Raw genomic sequence first — 22,646 nt, forward strand, 5'->3', positions numbered from 1 at the left:
CAGGAACCTCTGGTACAAAGCTTCTTTTGCTGAAAGTTAACATGAGTATGAAGACTTGGACTTGTGCTCTGATCTAGCAAAATGGCTAAGGTGTTGTTCACTCTATGCCACTATCAATGGATTAATGGATTCAATAGGAACTAAGGCCTGGGGGCCGGATGCGGCCCTATCGCCTTCTAAAACCAGCCTGCGGACGGTCCGGGAATCAGCATGTTTTTACATGAGTAGAATGTGTCCTTTTATTTAAAATGCATCTCTGGGTTATTTGTGGGGCCTGCCTGGTGTTTTAACATGAGTAGAATATGTCATTTTATTTAAAATGCATCTCTGGGTTATTTGTGGGGCATAGGAATTCGTTCATCCCCCCCCAAATATAGTCTGGCCCCCCACAAGGTCTGAGGGACAGTGGACCGCCCCCCCCCCCTGCTGAAAAAGTTTGATGATCCCTGAATAGAAAGCAGCTACCTGTTGTTTCTGGAGAATAGAAAGTGATGAATGGCAACCTTGAAGCTGTCACAGCAGCATGGAAGCATCAACTACATGGAGAGGACGTTACCTGTAGCCGGTGACCATGTGGTTAGCCCAGTGTTCCCACCCCAACTTCCTATGATCTCCAATACACTATTAATGATGGACCTTCTAGCACAGCTCTAGCTACTACTCACTAACCTGTAAATTGAGTAGATGATGGTTCCTAGCCACCTGGTTCTTCCTTGAGGGTACCAACAAAGTGAGATTTGAACAAAAGCATCATCATTGGAATCCCCTCTCCCCTTAGAGAAGCTGTTCACCTTTACAATACACGTATAGGACCTTTTTAAACTCAAGGGATAACTAATGGTAGAGTTCGGTCCATTGTTATAATCAGTTTTGTAAACTCGAAAGTTTGTCTTCTTGTCACCTTCTTGTAAATGCAAGAAGGCTAGATCAAACTGTAACATCTCCCCCAGGTCTTTTACTTTCTTTGTCTCGTTAGATATGTTAATGCCCTTTGCATAAGAATATTGCTCCCAGATATTTACTTCTAATCTCTGCCTTCATGATAAGAGCTTTCCTTGTTGAGTGCCATTGCTGAGTATTGCTGACTTTCACATTTTATAAAACAACAACCTAGTACATCTATGTAAATATAAATGCTAGTGATTTGATTTTGAACTTATTTAGAAAGAAACGCAGTTGCTAAAACCTATACATGGAAAAGTGCCAAGTACTTGCACTTGATTTCTCAATAGATTATTTCCCTTGCTCTCTCTTCTGCAAGAATAAAACAGAAATTTTGTACTGGAGGAGGCAATACATTTTGGAATCAAGAAGCATCCATTGCTTGCAATAAATGCAAGCATAACATTTCTTTGAGATGCCAACACATTTCCAGAGCCTCTGGAATGAAAAGACATGCAGTCTCCAGATCAATGAAAGTGATGCTAAAGGATATTCCCTTTCCTCCTACTATGTGAAAATTCAATATGTGTAGAAACAGGAGGAATCTAATTCATATTGACAAAAAGTGCATTTTTTTCAATACCTAGTAACAGCATTCAAGGTGCTATATACTACTTTAAATAAAATACAATTGGATTTAATTTCCTTGAATGGGAACCACATCTACCGTATGAGGCTAGAATAGTCTCAGTAGAAAATACCAATGTATAAACTTTTCCAGATTTCTATCGTTAGAACCTGCTTCTTAGTTTACTATTAAGCTGATGGCCATAAAAATGCATTCATTTGTGAGTTCCCAGACCTTCAGCTGCAAATCACCACCAACTGATGGCTGGACTCTGATATATTTTCCCTTCCCTTTCTCTGGAATAAACTGACAAAAAAATTATGATCTAGATCAGCCTTTACCCGCTTGGGTCCTCAAGATGTTTGGGATTATAAACACTATCAGCTCCAGTATGAATGACCAATAGTCAGGGATTGTAAAAGTTGTATAAGAAACAATCTGGAAGACACCAGACTGGAGAAATCTAGGTTTTGAATTGCCACTGCAGGATATGATATGTAATTGCGTTAAAGGCTTGATGTAGTTTTATCTGAATTTTAGCTAGCTTGCACAGCTCCTGTCCTAAATAAAATATATAGATATATCTGGGATGCTTTGATGAATGGCAGTTCCAGGACATCAGGATCACACCACATTCCCTCTGCATACGTAACATTATTTAGGACTAGACAGAAGGACTGTAGACTAGGATGACCTGCAAGCAACTCAGGCAAGGCAGGAGCACATCAAGTTCAATCACATGGCAGAGAATACATTTTACACTGCCATCCAAGTGCTCTATATTCAGAGTGAAACCCCATGTAAGCTATGGCTGGGTCACTGAAGCGTGTTTCTATTGTATATGAAAGCATCTTGAAAAAATTCTGTTAAGCAGAATATAGATAATAGGATCCCCCTCTACCAGCATCTCATTCGTGTTTCTTGCAGTAGTCTAGAATGACAGCGGATTCACTGAACCAAGCTGATATATGGCTCCTATTGCCTTTGTATGGGATCCTTACTTAGAATCTAGTGGAGATGAGCGCAGCTTTAATAGCACTGTTTAAAGTTGGTCCAACTATGGAAACAATCTAAGTCAGGCATCCCCAAACTCGGCCCTCCAGCTGTTTTGGGATTACAACTCCCATCATCCCTAGCTAACAGGACCAGTGGTCAGGGATTATGAGAATTGTAGTCTGATGCCTGATCTAAGTGTTTGTATTTTTATGTTGTGAAGTGCCCTGCGGTGAAGAGCAGCATGCAATCAATCAGTCAATTTATTGAGGTTGTATATTTCTCCTAGAGGAGTCAATGAAGCCCCCATGTGATTCCACAGGCATGGAATCCTTGCAACATCACAATTCTTGAGAGTGTTTACAGCCATGTGCATTTCAAGAGATAAAGGGAGATACCTCACTGATTCTGAGGAAAATGTCTCGGGCCAGCCCTGGCACTGATGCATAGTACGGTGACATCATGAAGCCTTTAGGTTAACTGTTTTACAAACAGTCTACAGGAAAATTGGAATTGTGTTATTTGTACTGCTTCTAAATGCTATGGCTGGGTTGTTTTTTTGTTTTGTTTTTTAAATGAAGCACTCTACATATGTATCTATACATATTCCGAATTATACATATGCCATGCAAGTTGCTGAACTGCACTTAATTCAGTCAGAGAGAGAGAGAGAGAGAGAGAGAGAGAGAGAGAGAGAGAGAGAGAGAGAGAGAATGCTCTGGGTTTTGAGGGCTTGCCTTGGGCAATGCTAATGCATTTTACATTAATACTCAGTGTCAGAGTTTCCTAACCTATGACATTAAAATGGCCTAAGCATTTTGTGCTACTGTTCTCTGGTACAGAAACGAAAGACATTTGAGTTGCTGAGATTCATCATAACACAACACAGCAGGGTTTTCTATAAAATGGTATCTGATGCAAATGCACCTGCTTTCATAGTTTGTATCTCCATTACTTGCAGAACCTCACAAACCAGTCAGGTGTTTGTTGACGGAAACCTGCTCTTCTGTGCTTGTTGAAATGATACCACAGAAGGAGCTCCCGAAGCTGGCAAAGCTATGGAAAATGCATCCAGTGACCTTTTCGCACTAGAAGACAGAGCATGGATGATCATGTGTACTGGGATAGGTTCTGGCCTCTCCACATATATCGCTGTGAACGTAAGATGAATATATTTTGTGTACAATGCATGTTTCTTCAAGAATACACACAGTAGCCCCCACTATTCTTGCACTGATGAAGTTCACTCGAAATGTAAAAGTGGGATGTAAGGATGCATTTTTTAAATAAAAAGATTATGTTTGCTGCCTCCTCTACTGGCACTTGCGTTTGGTTGCACTCTGGGTATGTGGCAAGTTATGATCCATATTATGCTCTGTGGATGATATATTGAGGGTGCCAGCTTGGAGGAGAGATTGGGCTTGATGGCTGTCTAGGTGGGACACTCAGATCTACAACTGCCTTACATTATAGGATGAGAAAGAAATGCACATAAATGAACAAGAAAACAAGTCAGCTGAGCATCTGTGCAGTTAATGATGTGTGAATGACACCAGCTACTTCCTGTGTTAACTATCAGTTGATTTGCTAGTTGTCATTTCATGCAAATTCTCGAATTAGGCTTTATCCAATATGAACCTATTCCACATTCACTGGATGAGGAGCTACACTGTGAACCCTTCCAGGAGAGATTTGACTGGGACCTTTTCCATTGCGCTTCTACAATGGAGCTCATTGGCTGGGTGATGGGGGAGTAGCTGCCACCATCCTCAGGGATTCCATATTCCTTACCAGGAGGACAGCCCTCTCATGAGCTGGATTTGAGGGTCTGTATTTGGCATCGGGCCAGAGAGACAGAGGTGGGATTCTGCTGGTGCACTAGCCATGCTGTTGCCCAGCAGCTTCGCCGCCTGAAGGGAGACGGGCAATCAAGGCAGGGTCCCCAATCTGTATCAGCCATTGGTATGTAGGACTAGAAAGTTCCTTCAGTTATTGCAGGTAAGCAAAAGAAGCACCACATTTCACATCTCCAAATATATAAATATTAACATTGTTTTAAAAGATGATTGATCCAAGGCTGGTTGTCGCCTCAATGCTTAACGAAGAGGGGGCAAAATAGATTTAAAACTTATTTCCTGTATTATCCTTAATACAAAGAATCATAAGAATACTTTGTGTGGCGATATAAAACCTAATGGTCCCTGCAGAATTCTAGGTTCTTCCTCCCCAATGTTTGCTTAAGTTGTGATGAAAAATAGCTTGCTTTATTTCCCATCAGATAGCTGCTGATCCCCACCCCCCACCCCTTGCAATCACATCAGAGAACCCACTGCCAGAGCATCACGGAATACAAAAGATTCATGTCATTATGATTTATCGCTTTTTTTTGTGCTGTTTTCATAATGGAATCAGAGAGACAAAGAGGAATACAGAGAAGAATGGTATGCTTATTATTAAGAGAAACTCTGATTTGAGCAATGCAAGGCAGGCAATTTTGTATCTCATCCAGTTTAACAGGGGGTGGGGAGGATGCAAGAGTTTAATCCCCCCACCCCTGTTTTCTGGAATAGAAAACTCCTTCAGCTACAGAGAGAGATGACTTTCTAAAGTGTAAAGCTGGAAGAGCATTTTAAGTTCAATTGGACTGGAAACAGCAACAACAACACCCCCACTCCACCCCTGGAACTGTCAAGATCAATGATTGCATATTGGATACTTCCAGCTATTGCTTTCATCTGAGTCTTTTGAAACCAATAAGGCTTGTCCTTCACATACAACTGTAATCTTCATAACCCCACATGTAAATAACATTCTGAGTCTGATTTTCAAATATTTATATCACACACTGGCGTATAATATGTCTGGATCGATGACTTTCCCAGCTACTTTGGTATACCCCAGTGCTTTGGCAGATCACATATTGAGAGAATGTTGTCATGCCCTTCCTCTTGAAAATTACCAGGGTTTCAAAAACTATTGTGGTTATGTGTTAGATATGATTTATTTTGAAACCACAGTTGGCACTATAATGGTTTCAGGTGTGAGTCCCTTCCCAAGGGAGAATTAAGGTCAAATTTAGACTAAATAAAGCACTTTTGTTTGAGGACTTTATCAATCCTTAGCAAAGGTTTATTCATATCATAAGGATATGGCAAAGTTTAGTCTGAGCATCAACCTTTGCTTAGGAAGGAAACAGGATTGTCTTTTTCAGTTCAAAATCTGCCACATACTGACTTAAGTTACACAATTCCCTCAACATTTCATCCCTGGCTATAGTTCATTAGTAAGCTGCTGCTTCCACAGGAATATACTATTTTAGTTTATTTAATTTCTTGCCAGAATCTGAAAGACCAATACATTGGAGGTCTGTAACAATACCCCTGGATGGCAATCTGATGGTTTGCAAGAGATGCCCTCACTGCAAATCTGGTAAGCAGGCACACCCACAGCACAGAGCTAGAATCCCACAGATAATAGCTTTTTGAAAAACCTTAGCAGAGGTCAAGGCATACAGATATAAAGGTCCTTGAGGCAATCCCTCCTATCTAATATTCCTGCTTTCTGGATATTAACGCACCAATCTCTCAGTGGCATATCACTCTAAGGGCTTGCTAGCTGGGTAGGTAGGTTATGATACATGACGGCCTTTCCTTGCTTTGGAACACATTTTCTATCCAATTAGTCTTCCTGATAGCAAATCAGATACAGTAAGCATGGTGTCACCTCTATTATGCAAAAGTCCTCATGTTTATTTCTATTGTGAGTTGAGAGTTGACTTAAAATGTGTTACATGAGGACTTTATTGTTGAGATACCCGAAAAGGTAGATCTTGAAACTTCTAGATCAGGGATGGGAAACCCTGTGGCAATTCAGATGTTGCTGGACTACAACTCCCATCAACTCAATCATTGGCATTGCTGGCAGAGGTTGATGGAAGTTGGAGTCCAAGAACATCTGTAGGGCCATAGATTACCCATGCCTGTGCTAGGCTGCTGGACAAACACAGTCCCAACTATTTTTTCAAGCAACCTTCCTATAACTCCAGGTTAAGTATAGCATCTAGAACCGGCTAGAGAGAACTCCCCAAGCTCTTGGTTCAGCATTTTAACAGTGCAACTGATACTCTGGAGAAACAGATCTTTTCCTAGGACACTTTCTCAATTGGCACCAAGGTTGGTATTGTGGAGTGGAACCTTGATGGAACTTATCTGGAAAAGAGGAGGCTCAGCATCCATTAAAGCCTCTATGAATCTGGACTGCTTTCTTAGAGCATCTACGTAGATTCACTCCTAGGCCTAGTTCACATAAGTTGCTGGTGGTCTGGGCTATACCATTACACCTTCTTGAAATAAATGATGATGATGATGAAGAAGAAGAAGAAGAAGAAGAGGAGGAGGAGGAGGAGGAGGAGGAGGAAGAGGAGTTTGGATTTGATATCCCGCTTTATCACTACCCGAAGGAGTCTCAAAGCGGCTAACAATCTCCTTTCCCCTCCTCCCCCACAACAGACACCCTGTGAGGTGGGTGGCGCTGAGAGACTAGCCCAAGGTCACCCAGCAGCTGCATGTGGAGGAGCGGTGACACGAACCCGGTTCCCCAGATTACGAGTCTACCACTCATAACCACTACACACAGAAAACCTTACACACAGAAAACCAGCACATTAGAAAGAAGGCACAGCTTGAACATTTCTCCCTTGCAATTGCTTTGATATGTGTGGAACATTTTAAAAAGGAAACAAGTAAGGGAGCATTGAGTAATTCAACCTCTCCTCCCACCTGCAGTTTGATGTGGAGCAGTCCAAGAATAGTTCAGCCACCTCATCTAGGCTATGAACTAGGCTCTAATCTTGTACAGTACTGACACTAACATATACATTCGGGTACATTTGTTAGGATTATAAGTGAATTTTCCATAAATCATTCCCATTGATTATTTACATGCCATTCTACTCCTCTTCCTTACTGGGCTCTAGATGTACTGAACATAGATGTTTGCACACTTCAGCATAAAAAAACATGGCTGCTAAATTCACAGTTGATTGTTACAAAAATACAGCAATTCTACACACACACACACACACACACACACACACACACACACACCTTCATGCATGAGGGGAGGAGAAATTAGCTACCATTTATGGTTTGAAACAAGTGGTTTCCCCCCATATTTGAATGTGCTTCTGTGTCTGGATGTTTTGCTCACATTACAAAGCAATTGTGCTGACCACTTATAAGGTGTGTGTGTGTGTGTGTGTGTGTGAAGAAAATACCCTAGGCATGGAATGGCTAATTCTGAAAATGAACCACCAGCAACAATGGACTATCTCACATCAAGAGATTTCCCAACTGATATAATATGCAAGTATTGTGGGACATGAAGAAATTAATATCAGGAAAAATTGGGATCTATGCTCTGGTCCTATGACCCAGGTGTTTTTCCCCTCTTCCTGTTTTGGTTATCAGGTATTAATTGACACAGATACACTGGAGAATAATTCATTCAAAATTTTACTACTGTACAGTAATAGTTTTACTGCAGATACTGTTCAACATGGAAGCCTCAGAGATTAACCCTTCAATTCTAACTGTGTGTGCAAACCATATGTCAATGGATTCCACCTGCGATTTCAGAGCTAGTGTGGGGAAAGTAACAAAGAGTAAAGAAATGACAGCACTATCACACCCACAGACAGTGCAATTAGCTAAAGCCGTGCCAATATTTAGAAGCACGAAAAATGGCCAACATGTGGCAAGATACATGCAGCATACATTATTTGTAAATAAAGGGTGAAAGTACAACACATTTCTCTGACTATCTACAATAGGGATTAGGGCCTCAGACATCCACCTAATTCACTGTGATAATTAAAAGCATTTTAGTTAACATCTTCCACGTAATTGGGTACCTGGCATTTAGCAATATGTTTAGCTCTCTTTCTGATGAACGTGACCTTCATTAAGTTGGGAAGAGCAGCCAATCTGTGTACCTTGGCAGTGTTTTCCTTTCATATCTGTGCACACAGAAATGTTAACCTCACCTTTCATGAAAGCTACATAAGAGTAACCTCGACCTTCACTAGCTGGGGGTTAGATTTTGCACACCAGCATTCCCAAGACGCTAGAACAATGCAACCTGATCTAAGAAATTTCCCATGAATGCACAACCACAAATGCACACACCATCAACAAGATGGCAGACCCTCCAATTCTTCCTATTTTCCAGGGCCGTCCTGGTTTCTGATTTGATCCTGGAATGTCCCGTTTTTCCTTATGATGCCCCTATTTTTATCGGAGAAATATTTGAGGGTATGGAGTTATCCAACCCCCAAACCAAGGAGATAAGTAACCATACAACCTTTAGAAGATACCTGAAGACAGCCCTGTATAGGGAAGTTTTTAAAAGTTTAATTTTTTATTATGTTTCTATATATGTTGGAAGGCACCCAAAATGGCTGGAGCAACCCAGTCAGATGGGCGGGTTATAAATAGTAAATAATAATAATAATAATAATAATAATAATAATAATAATAATATGGAATGGGGTGTCCCTATTATCTTCATCGTAGAAATGTTGGCGGCTATGAGGTGGGCCATGAATGGGACAAATAGCTCTTATTATTTTAGATACATTTCTGATGCAGTAACTGAACTGTAATAAGTTTTCCTGCACTTCAGCCACAAATACTCTTGGAAAGAGAACAGTTGTGTCCGAGTCTACGCAGAAAGAATAATCATAATTCTAAATATTTCCATCTGAAATGATTCTTTAATAATTAAGTCAAGACAGTAAAATATCAATTTAGTTCTTTGTATAGAAAATCAAGTACAACTAAGCAAGCGAAGTGTAAAGTGGGGGCATCTTGCTGCCGCTGCTTCTATCAACCTCTCATGCAAATAAGAAATGATGTTGCTGAGCTTTTAGGAATCTTCATTACTTGCAACACTGGGAAGCAGTAAAAATGGGACTATTGGCATGAAGCTAGTTCTGTCAGCATATTTTCACATTTTTCTTTATTTGAATCTTAGGACAAGAATAATGCATTGCAAAGCTTTGAAGCATTAACAAATATGAGAACAAACAATACGATACAGACAGGTGTTTTTTTTTAAAGGGAAGCGATCAGAGTTTTATCTTTCCAGGTTCTCTACATAATGTATGGTATGTTTTCCCCAATATAATACATGCCTGTACAACTCTTTTGGAAATCTGGCCACTTACTCAATTATGCAAATAGGATTTCATACAGAGTATATGTATGATTTTTAAAAATCGAGTCCTCCCTCAAAGAGGGCACGTGTTGCGGTGAGACCTGGAGACTAAGCACCTGTGTTGTGGGTGGGTAAGATTGGTCAGTTACAATACCCGATTGGTAGGTCCCTCAATGTTGGGTTCAATCTGGCCAATGGGGCGCAGTCCAAATGGATCGAGGGACCTGTATATACCCATGCATGTGAACCAGAGCTTTCTCTTTCGGTGCGTACATTCGGAACATCTGCCTACCTTTAAGGGCTTTGTTGCACTTGACCTTGCTATACCGTCGTGTGCCGTCTGTCGTTGGACAGGGGCATGCCAGGATTTTTTCCCACTTGGCTGATTGGCTGGTGCCATTTGGGTTTCACCTGCTGCGTAGCAAATCGTCACAACTTGTAAGGTTGTGGATAGGCTCTGGTTCAGGTGATAGGGATGGGAGAATGCTCTCACCATCCCTATGTGAAGCATATTCCGTTAAAGAAATCCAGGGACTCAAATGGTTTGGTCAACCCCTGTGAGGGGGTTGTGCCCATGTCTGAGTCCAGGGGGACATCTGGGTAGTGGGCATAGCCTGTTGCCAGCTTTTCACCTATCCAGGTGTTCACCCTTGGCTGACCTATGCTGGCGCCCTGGGTCAGTGCTACCTGGAAGGGTACAGGGAGCTAGTCGAACCAGAGCCTATGCAACCACTCACTTTCTGTAATCAATAAAGTTGTGGCCTAAATTCTGCCAAAAACCAAACCAAAATTTGAGTCAAGTGTGAATTTATTTAGGGCGGCGGTCTCTGGGTCGCAACACGCAATGGCATATATTGGGTGCAACCCATAGAATGCCTTACAGATAATTCTATAGTGCAATTGTTTTAAAAAAATCTGCACTGTGTTTTTGTTGTTCTTTTGTTCCTTTGATAGAAAATAAAAGCAGCCACTATTTCCCTCTCCAAATAACAGAAAGAAATCTGGTTGCTACAAAGCCCACTCACTCATGCTACATTAATTTTTAAAAGAATCAATGTTGTAAGCTGTAGTTATGGTCTACGACAATCATAATCATCCCAGGGAAATCAGTTCCTCCCATCACCAGGGAGGTCATTAGAGCACTATCAGCTACAGTGCACATACCTGCCTAACAACCTATTATTTATTGAAATGTTTCCATGAGTTATTCTGATAAGTTCTAATCATTAGCTGTTCACACCAGAGATGTTATAAGGTGCTCTGCCTGATGCAAGGAACAATAATTCATGCATTGGAACAAGTTTCTGCTCACAAACAGTTTATACAGGAGACAAGTGAGTTACCTGTTCTGGGAAGGTTTGCACCCCCTCTGAAGGAACAAGTTTTCCTGAGATTTTCCAGAAAAGAGAAATAAATGGAAACCTTGGGGGAAATCAGAGGCCTTGGAAAAGTGTCACAGGGCTGCAGGCATTTAACTACAAGCTGGTAGGTACGCAGCATGTGGTAAGAAATAAATGGTTCCATGAAGAATATTAGAATCCTCTGGGTAGTTCCTTATCTCAGAGGGAAACTTGGGTCTTGTCTGAGAACTCACTATTTGATGATTGCTGTACAAGCAACACTTGAGAATCTCAGGCTGCATGAATGGAATGCTCCATCAGTTAATGCCCTCTTGTTGGTGCTATCTGACCTCTGAAGAACTATTTGCAATCAACACCAGGTCTCAGCAGACATTCCGGAATGACAGGCCATAATAATTGTAATAATAATAGCCCACATTATTGTGTAATTTTCTATTTCTCATTTATTCAGGGACTTCACATCAACATAATTTGAAGTACATTTAATGGATTTGTCCTGAGTGAATGCATTTCCAATTCATTTAATGGAAAAGAATCAGTTACAGTTTATTATAAAATGGTCACATTTCTGAATATGTAAAAAATGGACTTGAACTACACTCCACGTGAATGTAAAATTCTGTGCTAAAGATCGCCTTTCTACAAAGCAGGCTTTGGTAATGTTGTTCAATTTAATTAGATATAATCTTTGCAGTTTTCGTTAGCTATTAACATTATGTAAAGATAAACTTAAGCATAATGAATCCTTTCATTATCACATAATTGTTATTTTAATGATTACATTATGAGCAATATAATACTGTACATATTTCTGCTTTTTCACATTAGTGGGCAATTATTTCTAAGGCCTCCTGTAATGATCCGCCTGCCCACTGAGGCCAAATTATTAATGTGTCTGTATTAAAACTAGGGTCATGGCGTATGTGTCAATAGTATGGACAGAGAAGGAGATATGAATTAACAAGCAAGACTGTATTTATCCATGGAGGAAACCCCATCTGGGCATAAACAGAAAGAGACGGACTGGATTAGGCAGATGAAGCTGTTGTCCTAATGCACATGAGCCTAGAAGTAAATTCCATTGAACTCAATGAGGCTTATTGCTGAGGTGACATGTTCAGGATTGAGCTATAAGTGCTTCATAACATAATGATGAATTTGAGCCTGATCTGGTTTAGTCTGGCCAAGTTAAAGCTAGGATTTTAAAAAATAAAATAATACAAATGATGGAAAATGTTAATGGGAACCTCCATGCGTTTATCAGTTATGTGGATATAATTTAATCATTTAATTGCCACCCAATTTGATGGGATCATTTAATCTGAGGAGACTTTGTAGAATGGGTAAATGTTTGTAACACCTTGAAAGTAAGTATTAATATTATAATATAATATTCTAACAGAAATATTGTAGGTTGCTGGTGGTTGAGGATGAGAATATACAAACCTGAGCCAGCTATATATGAACTTTCCCAACAAGAACTAAAGTATCATATGCCCAACAAATCACTATGCTCTACAGCAGATGGCCTCCTATAGATACCATTCCATCAAGCACTTATGGGGGGTGAGATTGTGGTACCCAAAAATATGTGTTTTGGAGCACTGTGCTCCTGCACAAAAAAAGGATGTCCTGATTTTATCAGGACAGTTGAGGGGTAGGGGTTTCAAGCCCCTTGCTGGCCTTGATAGATGGCGACCCATTGAGTCACCCATTGTGGAGGGCTGTTCCACATGTTTTCTTGGGCTCCAAACATTTCCAATAGGCACCACACATCTGCCATATTCATCTCTGGCCTTTTCTCGGTGTGTAACACAACTTTTTTTTAAACCAGGGCCCCATCTGCACTATACATGTAAAGCAATATAATACCACTTTAAGCAGCCATGGCTTCCCTACAAAAATATATTATTTAATTAGCCAAAGGCTTGGAAGAAGAGGAATGTTTTCACCTGGAGCCTAAAGATATGCAGTGAAGTTGCCAAGCAAGCCTCTGTAGGGAGAGCATTCCACAAGCCGAGAGCCACCGCAGAAAAGGCCCGTTCTTGTGTTGCCACCCTTCGGACCTCTGGTGGAGGGGGCACATGAAGAAGGGTCTCAGATTATGATCACAAGGTCAGTTATATGGGGATAGGCAGTCCTTGATGTGCACTTAAATGCACTTAATAATAAAACATCTGGATAAAATCTAGTCCAGTCCTGGACTATGTACTTCATCAGTTGATTCTGGACTGTTAGAAGGCAGTGAAAATACCATTCTCTTTCTCCCTCCCTGCTCCCACCCCCCACCATTCCACCAGACACATGCTATCAGGAATGTTTCTTGCATTCAGGAGTGTTACAGGATTAGCTTTAAGTGTTTTATAATGAAAAATCTATTTATTTCATTAACATTTTGTGCTTCATACCCTTTGTTTTTTCAGCCAATAAAGAACTCTTAACTGACAAAGGGGCTATTAGTCATTCCATGAATGAAGATGGACAAAACCATTAACCTTTTCTGAAAGAATTGCTTTATAAAAAAAAAAAAGAAATAAAGAACAGAGATGGGCAATGAATAGTTCAGGGAATGCTCACAGTAAAAGTTTGGGGATGCTCCCAATTTATAAAGTGGACCTTTTCAAAGTTGCAAAGCCATGAGTTTACCACAGTATACCAGAGCACATGCATGCACACAGACACAGACACACACAACTGAAAACCATTTTTAATCTGATAGACTTAGGTTATGGATTCCCCCCACCCCAACAGTACTTTTTGACTTCATAAAAATAATATGTGATACTATTCTGTTTTTAAAATAACCCATGAGTTATTTTCACAATTATTTGTACAATTCATACAAACATATTTTACTGTAGCTCTTGCTACAGGAAGATGGGGGGAAAAGAAATAAAAGCAAACCACCAAAGTTGAAGATTTTTTACCACTCCAAATGATACTTTAACAATTCTCTGCTCTTGGTTGGATCTCTGCTGCTCCATGAGCTTAAATGTGCCTATTAGGTGTACTCTAGTACGCGAACTCACAAGCTTTATTATTCTACTAATATTTGCAGCCCCTTCATGGATCACTGCTTTGTCATGGCGAAAGGGCTTGAATAACTCCAAGAAGCTATGAGTTATGCCGTGCAAGGCCACCCAAGACGGACAGCTCATAGCCGAGAGTTTAGACTAAATGTGATCCACCTGGAGAAGGAACTGGCAAACCACTCCAGTATTTTGCCAAGAAAACTCCATGCACATAAAAAAGAAGAAGCTTTGAGAAGAGAGTTTCCAAGGCATGCTCTGGTTCATCAGGTCACGGAGAGTCGAACACAACTAAGACGACTAACAACAAACAACAATATTTGCAGGGCAGCTGTTTAAATTTGCATAGAAATGTACATTTGTACGGTTCAGATAGCAAAGTAAAGCAGATCCTTGTCCGTGCTGCCTAGGGAAGCCGATCTGAGAGCTGATTTGCATTAGCACTGTAGAAGACCTCATGCAAAGAGCTTCAAAGTTTAAGACACTGTGAAGCTCATGTATATAAACCATGCTAGCATATTTTAGTATTGGCATTAAGCCCATTCCTGCCCCCCCAAATAATCTCTAGATAAAAATCACTTAAATGTATTTTATCCCACCAAATTAATATTCACCCAGTAATCAAAATCACCCACCCAAATAAAATTTATACCAGCTAGAAATACTTGGGGCAATCTGAATAAAGATTTTCCCCATGCCCTGTCACCCCATTCCCAAGCAATATCCCTGATGCAGCAACTTTATAATGATGATATGGAGCTCCAGGTCAGATAAGCAACTGAATAAGTGACCACTTGAGAATCTTATGTATGCCATCATGAATGAATGAATGAGTATTTATACTCTGGCTCGGTTTCCCCACCCACTCTGGGCAGCTTCCTGCACATATAAAAACATAACAAAACACCAAACATTAAAAAATTCCCGGTTACCGGGCTGCCTTCAGATGTCTTCTAAAAGTTGTGTATCTCCTTGACATCAGATGGGAGGGCGTTCCACAGGGAGGGTGCCACTGCCGAGAAGGCCTTCTGCCTGGCTCCCTGTAACTTCACTTATTGCAGTGAGGGAACCATCAGAAGGCCCTCAGAGGTGGACCTCAGTGTCCAGGCTGAACGATGGAGGTGGAGATGCTCCTTCAGGTATACTGGCCCAAGGTCATTTAGGGCTTTAAAGGTCAGAAGAAACACACTGAATTGTGCTTGGAAACATTATAAATCTTGTAAATGAAGTTATAAATATAATAAATGAAGAGATATGGAGGGAAGGTGACAGATCTGTCTCAGCCTCATCTTCGCAAACAGGCAGAATCACAACCAATGGTAAAAGGATCTCATAGGTTACTGACTCTCAACAAAGTTACTTTGGAACAAGCAGTTTTATAGCACAGACTACATGGATTACATTTATTGTCATGGTAACAAGCCAATTGCATCGATGAAGCTGATCAAAGTCTCAGGTTCAGCAATTCCATATCCTTGCATCCTGACTCAGAAGTCAGTGAGCAGCATGATGCATGTCTCTGCCTCAAATGAAAAAACATCACTTTCAAAGCCTAATATGTTGCACCATCTGGTGAGCATACTGAGGAGACTAAGGACTCCGCCATGTGAAGCTCAAAAGCAATTTGTTGCCTTCGGATCTATCTAAAATACTAACTACTTTTCAAAATATGCAACTTGCTTATTGGATTCATTTTGTCCATTCCTTATTTCCAAAGGTGGACCAGAGTTGATGACGTGCACAGAATACTAATTCTGCCCCCGTGCAAATCTTGGTGCATCTTGGGTTATACTGGAGCAAGCAGCAGCAAATATTATTTATATCCTGTAATGGCAACATACCATAACTGAGAACAATGGAAATGAATACATAGAAGGCACAGAACAAGAGTAGGGTGATAGAACCCCGTGTACCAGGATTGGGACTACAGTGATGAGGCTAAATGGTGATGTGGTATGTTCCACTGCTAAGGGATTCTCTGAAAGGGGAAATTGAAATAGCTCCATCTTTGGTAGTTGGTGGGCAGCCAAACCATTTTTATTCTGCCAGCTTCTGACAAGTTTTTAACAGTTTAGTAACTCCAGGGGTAGTATTCAATGCTAGATCTACTCAGAGTAGACCCCCTGAAGTTCATGTACATGACTAGCTTAGGTCCGTTCACTTCAGTGGGTCTGCTCTGAGGATAACATAGGTGACTACAACGCTTAACTCTTCTGATGCTGGGTTTTTTAAAATCACATTATGATGTACAGTGAACCACCTTGGAAGCCCTTTGTTTCCAAAAATTTTTATTTTTCTAAAAAATAAGTATCAAAATAATACATGAACAATACTGGTCTCAGAAACTCCCATCATATGTGGTGACTCAAGACACTAGCCCAGAAGTGGTGGCATAAGGGAACAGGCATGTCTTAAAGGAAACAGTAGCCTCGACTGAGGAGCAGAAGATCACAAATATCTCTATTACAATCCCATGGTTGGGCCTGCACCCTGAACTAATGGTTCACCTGAGTAAGCAACCTGGACCTTACTAAGGAGTCTACTCATCCACCAACGGCTCCAACTCTACTCATTCATCAAATCCTTATATTAAATAATTGCTAAAGATATGTGTTGTGCCTTAAGAGTCTACAGCTCGAGGCCAAAGCATAGCCTGTTTAACCACTGTTTGCCCATGAGTTTGGGGATATAGCTGAGAACAGCTGTTAGAGACTTGGTTGAGCTCTGAAGCTCATCATAGCAACTAGTCTTCCGCATTTGAGCTACTTGTAATCTGGTGGGTCCCCAATCTGATTTGAGACGCTGATGTGAATGCCAACTATGAGGTATGCTGATGATTAGTTAAGTATCTTTTAATTATTATTAAATTTGTATACCATTCTTCATCCCTATGTCAGGGCTTATGGGGCTTCCTCTCTTCACAACAATCACCACGAGAGTCTCCTGACGTTTTTAGACTCTATTTACAGTATTTACAACAGGTCATTAGCACATAATAATCATTCATCAGAGTCACTCAGTTCAGATCTCTGCTGAGGCCTGCGCTTGCCCTTCCACCAACCCATAAAATGATGAAGTCTCCCATCTCGCCTTTCAGCCCTCCTCTTTTCTGCACGTCTTGTGAGAGCTGGGGTAACCCCCCCCCCCGATTCTGAGCTCGAGCTTAACCCTTGCTGCTCCTGTGAACTTCCTAGCTCTCTAGCCTCTAGACTTACTCCGACAGCTCTCCCCTCATTATCTCCCTCCCCCTCGGGCACAATGTCCTCTTCTCCCCCCCCCCCAGGTTCCCCTCCGGGGAACTGGAAGCCACTGGCTCATCCCTGACACCGTAGATCTCATGGCAGTTCACAACATAAAAGGTAGTTTAAAATTATTTATAAGAATTTTAGAAGACCTATACTATAACTATGTTGTTTATAGTAATCTTTTAAAACAAAGGAAAGCAAAACATCTCAGCAACATCTGACTAAGCAGTATGCTTGCGTAATACAAGGTTCTGAACACAGTATTACCAATCTGCACCACATGTGATGATCACTGGGGTAGCCAGTATTGTGGGTGGTATAATAATTAAACAGAGGCACACTAGTCAAGGTACTGGGCCTGACAGCAGATTGCAACACACTTTTTGCTTAAGGCACTGCACCACTGCTAATCTGGACTGTTCAGGATAAACTGTGAGGGGGGTTCCAAGCTGGCTCAAATTAGACCAGCCTAGCCCACAGCAATGTTGCTTGATGCTCATTTTAAGCATTGCTTCTGTGAAAGTGACTTTCTGTTTTTTAAGGGCAAATGGTTTCCAAAATGAGCCTCGCCACCAAGACACTCCCTTCCTCCACATCACCTCCACATAAGGCTGTGGTGTGTGGTAGCATTTATCTCTTTGCTTCTGACCTTCATTAATTTTACGCATCCCTGAGGGTGGAGCAGCTTTGGTGCCAGCTAATTAAATGCTATTTAGAGCTGCTCAGTGCATTTTATCAGACCAGAATGAACTCTTTTGTTTTAATGGAATCTACAAGGATTCCTTTCCCAGCTATTTACTAATTAAACGATGCTGTAAGATTTTCTATTAGGTTTCAAACTTCAAGGCAACTCAATAGTGTGGAATTCAGGTACACAGTCACAAAGCGGGGGAAATCCTTTTCACATTTGGTTACTGGTTGGCATCCCTATAAACATAGTTTAAATTTTCCTTTCATCTTACTCTGTATACATAATGCAGCTTTGAAAAGTGCTAATGAAGTATTGGAAAAAGCTGTCAGTGTCTGAGCACCTCCACAATCATAAAAATGAAAAGGCATTATTTATGCACAATTATTCAGAAAGGAAAGCTCACACTGCCTTAAACATATAAACATTTCCCTAATGAGGGTCTGCAAAAAAGAACAAAATTTTCTTCACGTTCACACCATCATGGTGTCAAGAACAATAGCCAGGTTTTGACAGCCTGTTTCAGAAGTTATTTTGTGTTCAGATTAGGTAAACAGGGAATCTGTTTTGGAATGTGAGAGGTTGGTGGACATTAGCTCCTTAACAGAGGTTGGTTTTAGCCTCTTCCACCAACTAATATTAATGACTGATTTTAAATGCTTTGGTTATTTGCGTCACAGACCTGTTTGCAGCTCATTCCTGATCGCTTTCCCCCACCAGCAAGTAGTTCAAAATTGAGATAATCTTGTGCTAGAAATACTTTGTTTCTCAAGATCAACTAACATCCAAGTGTCATTAGAGGCTTGTCAGGCTAGAAATATGTTATAGCAATTCACTAGTGGTGCACAGCATGTATACAGTTGATATTTTAGGAATAAACCTCCCTGGTTCCAAGTCAAGTTTTACATTTGTGTACTTTGTGTACTATAGGAGTAGCATTTGGCTTCCCTGTAACTTGGTTTGCAGCAAAATCAGTGCACTGTTTAAAGCAACAATGGAAGCGAGGGCTGTTGTTTCTCTGAGGAAACTACAATATCTAGCTTAAGTAACAAAAGTAAGAAAAATTGAGAGTCTGAAACTGATACAGTGAACAAATGTCTAAAGGTTTGGCAAGGCACACACAGCCATTTCCCCTCACATATGGAGCTAAGTTATTCTTTGACAGCTTACCCAGTGGCTCAGATTCAGAACACACTTCACTGTCACATTCAAGGCCTTTCAATGGAGTGAGGAGCTGAAAGTATAACATATGGAACATGGCAAAAGAGTCAACATGGCCTAGTGGATAACACTGACTTTGATCCAAAAATCATGAGTTTGAGTCCTGTCCCTGCAATGGACACATTTCAATGGCCTTCAGCAAATTACTTCATTGTGGGCATGTACAGTAAACAACTCAAGAATGGCATATCCTTTTTCAACATTGGTATAAGTTTTCAATCTGCCAGGCAGGACTTACCTATCTTTCCCCGTTTCCTTCTTAAATACTTCATCACAGTAACTCATGCGCTTCTCTGTGGTCACATAGATTTTTGCCCCAGGGTAGCTCTCCACAGTCTTCTTCAGCATGTTGTACACAATGCCACTGCCATCTTTCCTCATGTTTCGAAAAGGTCCCCAGATGACATAAACTGTGCTGTTGGTTTCCTTGAAAAAATATTCGGGATTCTTAAGCAGAAGGGGAACACTGGTGTGGGAGACGACTCTCACTGTGGTCCGCTTCCCAACATCTTCTTCATAGCCCTTGGTGGGAGCATTGTTCATCCTCCAGATACATGAGGACTGGTCAATTTCAAATCCTACTTTCTGTTCAGACATCTGACCTGAATTTGAAATGATGGCACACAGGTCACAGTCCAGTTGTAGAGGCTGGTGAGGGAGGAAGAGAACAAAAATAAACTGTCAGTCTCTGGGACAGACCACTTCCTAGAAATCTGGGCTCCTGCCTCATCATGTGACAAGGCATGTTACCCAGCCCAGTGCCTGCATGGCACCAGAAACAAATCAACCAACATTTCAGGTGGTTCAAGGGCAGAGCATTCTAAGACCGACACTGATACTGATTTGTCAGTGATCAGCTTCTCTGTCACTGGATCAGTACCAACACTACAGAAACTAAAGAGAGTTGAGGTTAAGAGTCTCATACTACATAAACTGTCATTGCCTGGCCCCTAAAAACTGACAATGATGGCACCAGACATATTTCTCTAGGAAGAGCATTCCACAGATGGGGAGCAACCATTGAAAAAGCCCATTCTCATGTACCAATTAGTCAAAGGGGAGGAAAAGAAGTTGAGACAGGCCGGGGGGGGGGGGGAAGTCTGGGATTAAAACTTAGTAAGATAGTCAATAAAATACCCATGGAACTATTAAAGCCAAGGCAGGAATGAGGTTCTGTGGGATTCCATGCTGGAGCATGTCCGTTATGCACCTAACATCTGTGCAACCAGAAAAGTGCAGGCTGGAAATGAGAACTTTGGCAGTTCAGCGATTGTAGCAGAAAGAGAGAAAGAAAGAGAGAGAAAGAAAGAGAGAAAGAGAGAAAGAGAGAGAAAGAGAGAGAGAGAGAGAGAGAGAGAGAGAGAGAGAGAGAGAGAGAGAGAGAGAGAATGAGAGGATTATAAATGCTAGAACCCTATGGAGGATTTGAGGCAAATAATTTTACCTAGCCAATTAGAATGCAGATGCAGACATGATTATTAGAAGACTAACATGATTACATGCTGTTGTTAGATAATATGCATTTGCACTCGTGGTGTCTGGTTGGAAGAGCACTGTAAAGAAAATAGAGAAGGAAAGTACAACACAGTGGCAGCGAGGAGAAAAGGAGTCAACTCCCACATGGCAAAGCAAGTGAAGCTATTTAATAACAGGATGACAACAAAGCCATCAGGGAGGCTTTCTCCTGCTTATATTATCACTGAACATTGAATAAAATGTAATCTCTGCCCTCTGCAATTTTAAGTCAACTAGATAATAATTGTTTGCATTATACTTCACAAGAAGCCTCCCCCACCCCATTTTTTTAAAGGTCTAGAAATGAAGGTATGTAATGTGTTTTTGGTAGACAAGTTGCTTTTTGGTCATGGTGGTCTCTGCGGAAAATGTACGGTACTGGCTTGACAATATTGATAAAAAAGAATATGTGTACAGAGTTAATACATTCTAGATATATAAAAGCTATTTATTATTAGCTGTGAGGAAAAGATCTATTACGGTCATTAAGGTATTTAATAATAAATGGAGCAAAGTAATTTGCCACTGCTGGAATCATTCTTGTCATCTAATCATACTGCTGCCTAGGTACATCTTGTCAATATTGTAGTGTCTGTGTTATCTCTGAATTTAAGTATTTCATAATGACACATCCACACCGTGATCAACTCCCGCCCGGAAACCAATGTCCCCACTGTGGAAGGACGTGTGGATCCATAATTGGCCTCCACAGTCACTTACGGACCCATTGTTAAAACCGTGTTTATGGAAGACAATCTTACTCGGATATGAGTGATCGCAGAAGAAGAAGAAGAAGAAGAAGAAGAAGAAGAAGAAGAAGAAGAAGAAGAAGAAGAAAGAAGAAGAAGAAGTCTGTGTTATCTCTAAATTTATGTATTTCATAATGGCAGGGTAATTATGAATCATTTGAAAAACATACCTTGTTAGCTATTGGCTGTTTTCATGCATAAGGCTAAGCCATTAAACAATGGCTAAGAAAACTGCAGGGCATTCCACTGTGAAGCGCCTGGGTCTGTCCCACTAAACTGTGATAGGTGGAAGCAACCACAAGAAGTTTCCTTGTAGGTGGTAGCTGGCCTATCAGTGGTGGGAAGAGGGCAGGGTTGGACTGGCCATCGACCTGCTGGAGCTTAAGCCAATTCAACTACAGTACTAACAAGTTGCGCCAATGAGCATGATCCTGTCAGCAAACCTACAGAGGATAGTTGTCTACTAATGCATGCTGTCTGTGCAAGGATTTCTACTTGCACAATGGGACTTCCCCCATTCTTCCCTTCCCTGGGTGCCCTCCCTAAATCTGCTCCGTTGGGTTGGAGAAATGCCTAAAAAGGATTTAGCGGGGCATGCAGAAGGAGCAGAATGGCAAAACATTCCATTGCAAAAGCAGAAATATTTGTCCTGATGGGACCATTGCATCAGCAGTATGTTGGATCCACACAGAAGTTTCCTGTCTTTTCCATCACTTCCCACAACAATCGCTAAGAAGAAACAGCAATATAAAAACACTGAAGGAAAAATGCCTCCTTATGGAAGAATGGGTCTCTGTACGCTTGATTGGTTGCTGTTCACTGTTCATTTTCCTTTTTAAAAAATGCTCATATGGAATGTAACAAATCAACCTATTGGAACATTGCCTTTCCCCTTTATATTGTCTTGTGGTTATCATTTTGTAAAAGCTAGCTCAACAATATGTGCAGTCATGTACCACCTAAGAAGGGATTTCTGCACCTGAGAGTGGTGAAGTAGAATGGCTGGTCTGGTTCAGCTGCCTCTTCTGGGGTCAAACTTGTATTTGTAAACACCAAGAAGAGGGTGTGTGTGTACACACGTGATCTACCCACACACTCCCAAAATATAGAAGAAATAGAA

At 41.0% G+C, this 22,646-nt stretch overlaps 1 protein-coding gene across 4 annotated transcripts in view; it reads right to left on the reverse strand.

The window, feature by feature from the left end:
* ST6GALNAC3 (ST6 N-acetylgalactosaminide alpha-2,6-sialyltransferase 3) overlaps positions 1 to 22,646 on the reverse strand; it is a 260,006-nt gene that overhangs the window by 85,691 nt on the left and 151,669 nt on the right. For all 4 annotated transcript variants that reach the window (XR_009557886.1, XM_035121516.2, XM_035121514.2 and 1 more), the window contains one exon: positions 19,501 to 19,910. Coding sequence is in view for 3 of the 4 variants with exons in the window: in XM_035121516.2 (XP_034977407.2) it covers positions 19,501 to 19,910 (410 nt within the window). In the remaining variant the exon portion in view is untranslated. The remainder of the gene's footprint in view (positions 1 to 19,500; positions 19,911 to 22,646) is intronic.

This window comes from Zootoca vivipara, chromosome 7, assembly GCF_963506605.1.
Source record: "Zootoca vivipara chromosome 7, rZooViv1.1, whole genome shotgun sequence".
In the NCBI taxonomy this organism is placed as follows: domain Eukaryota; kingdom Metazoa; phylum Chordata; class Lepidosauria; order Squamata; family Lacertidae; genus Zootoca; species Zootoca vivipara.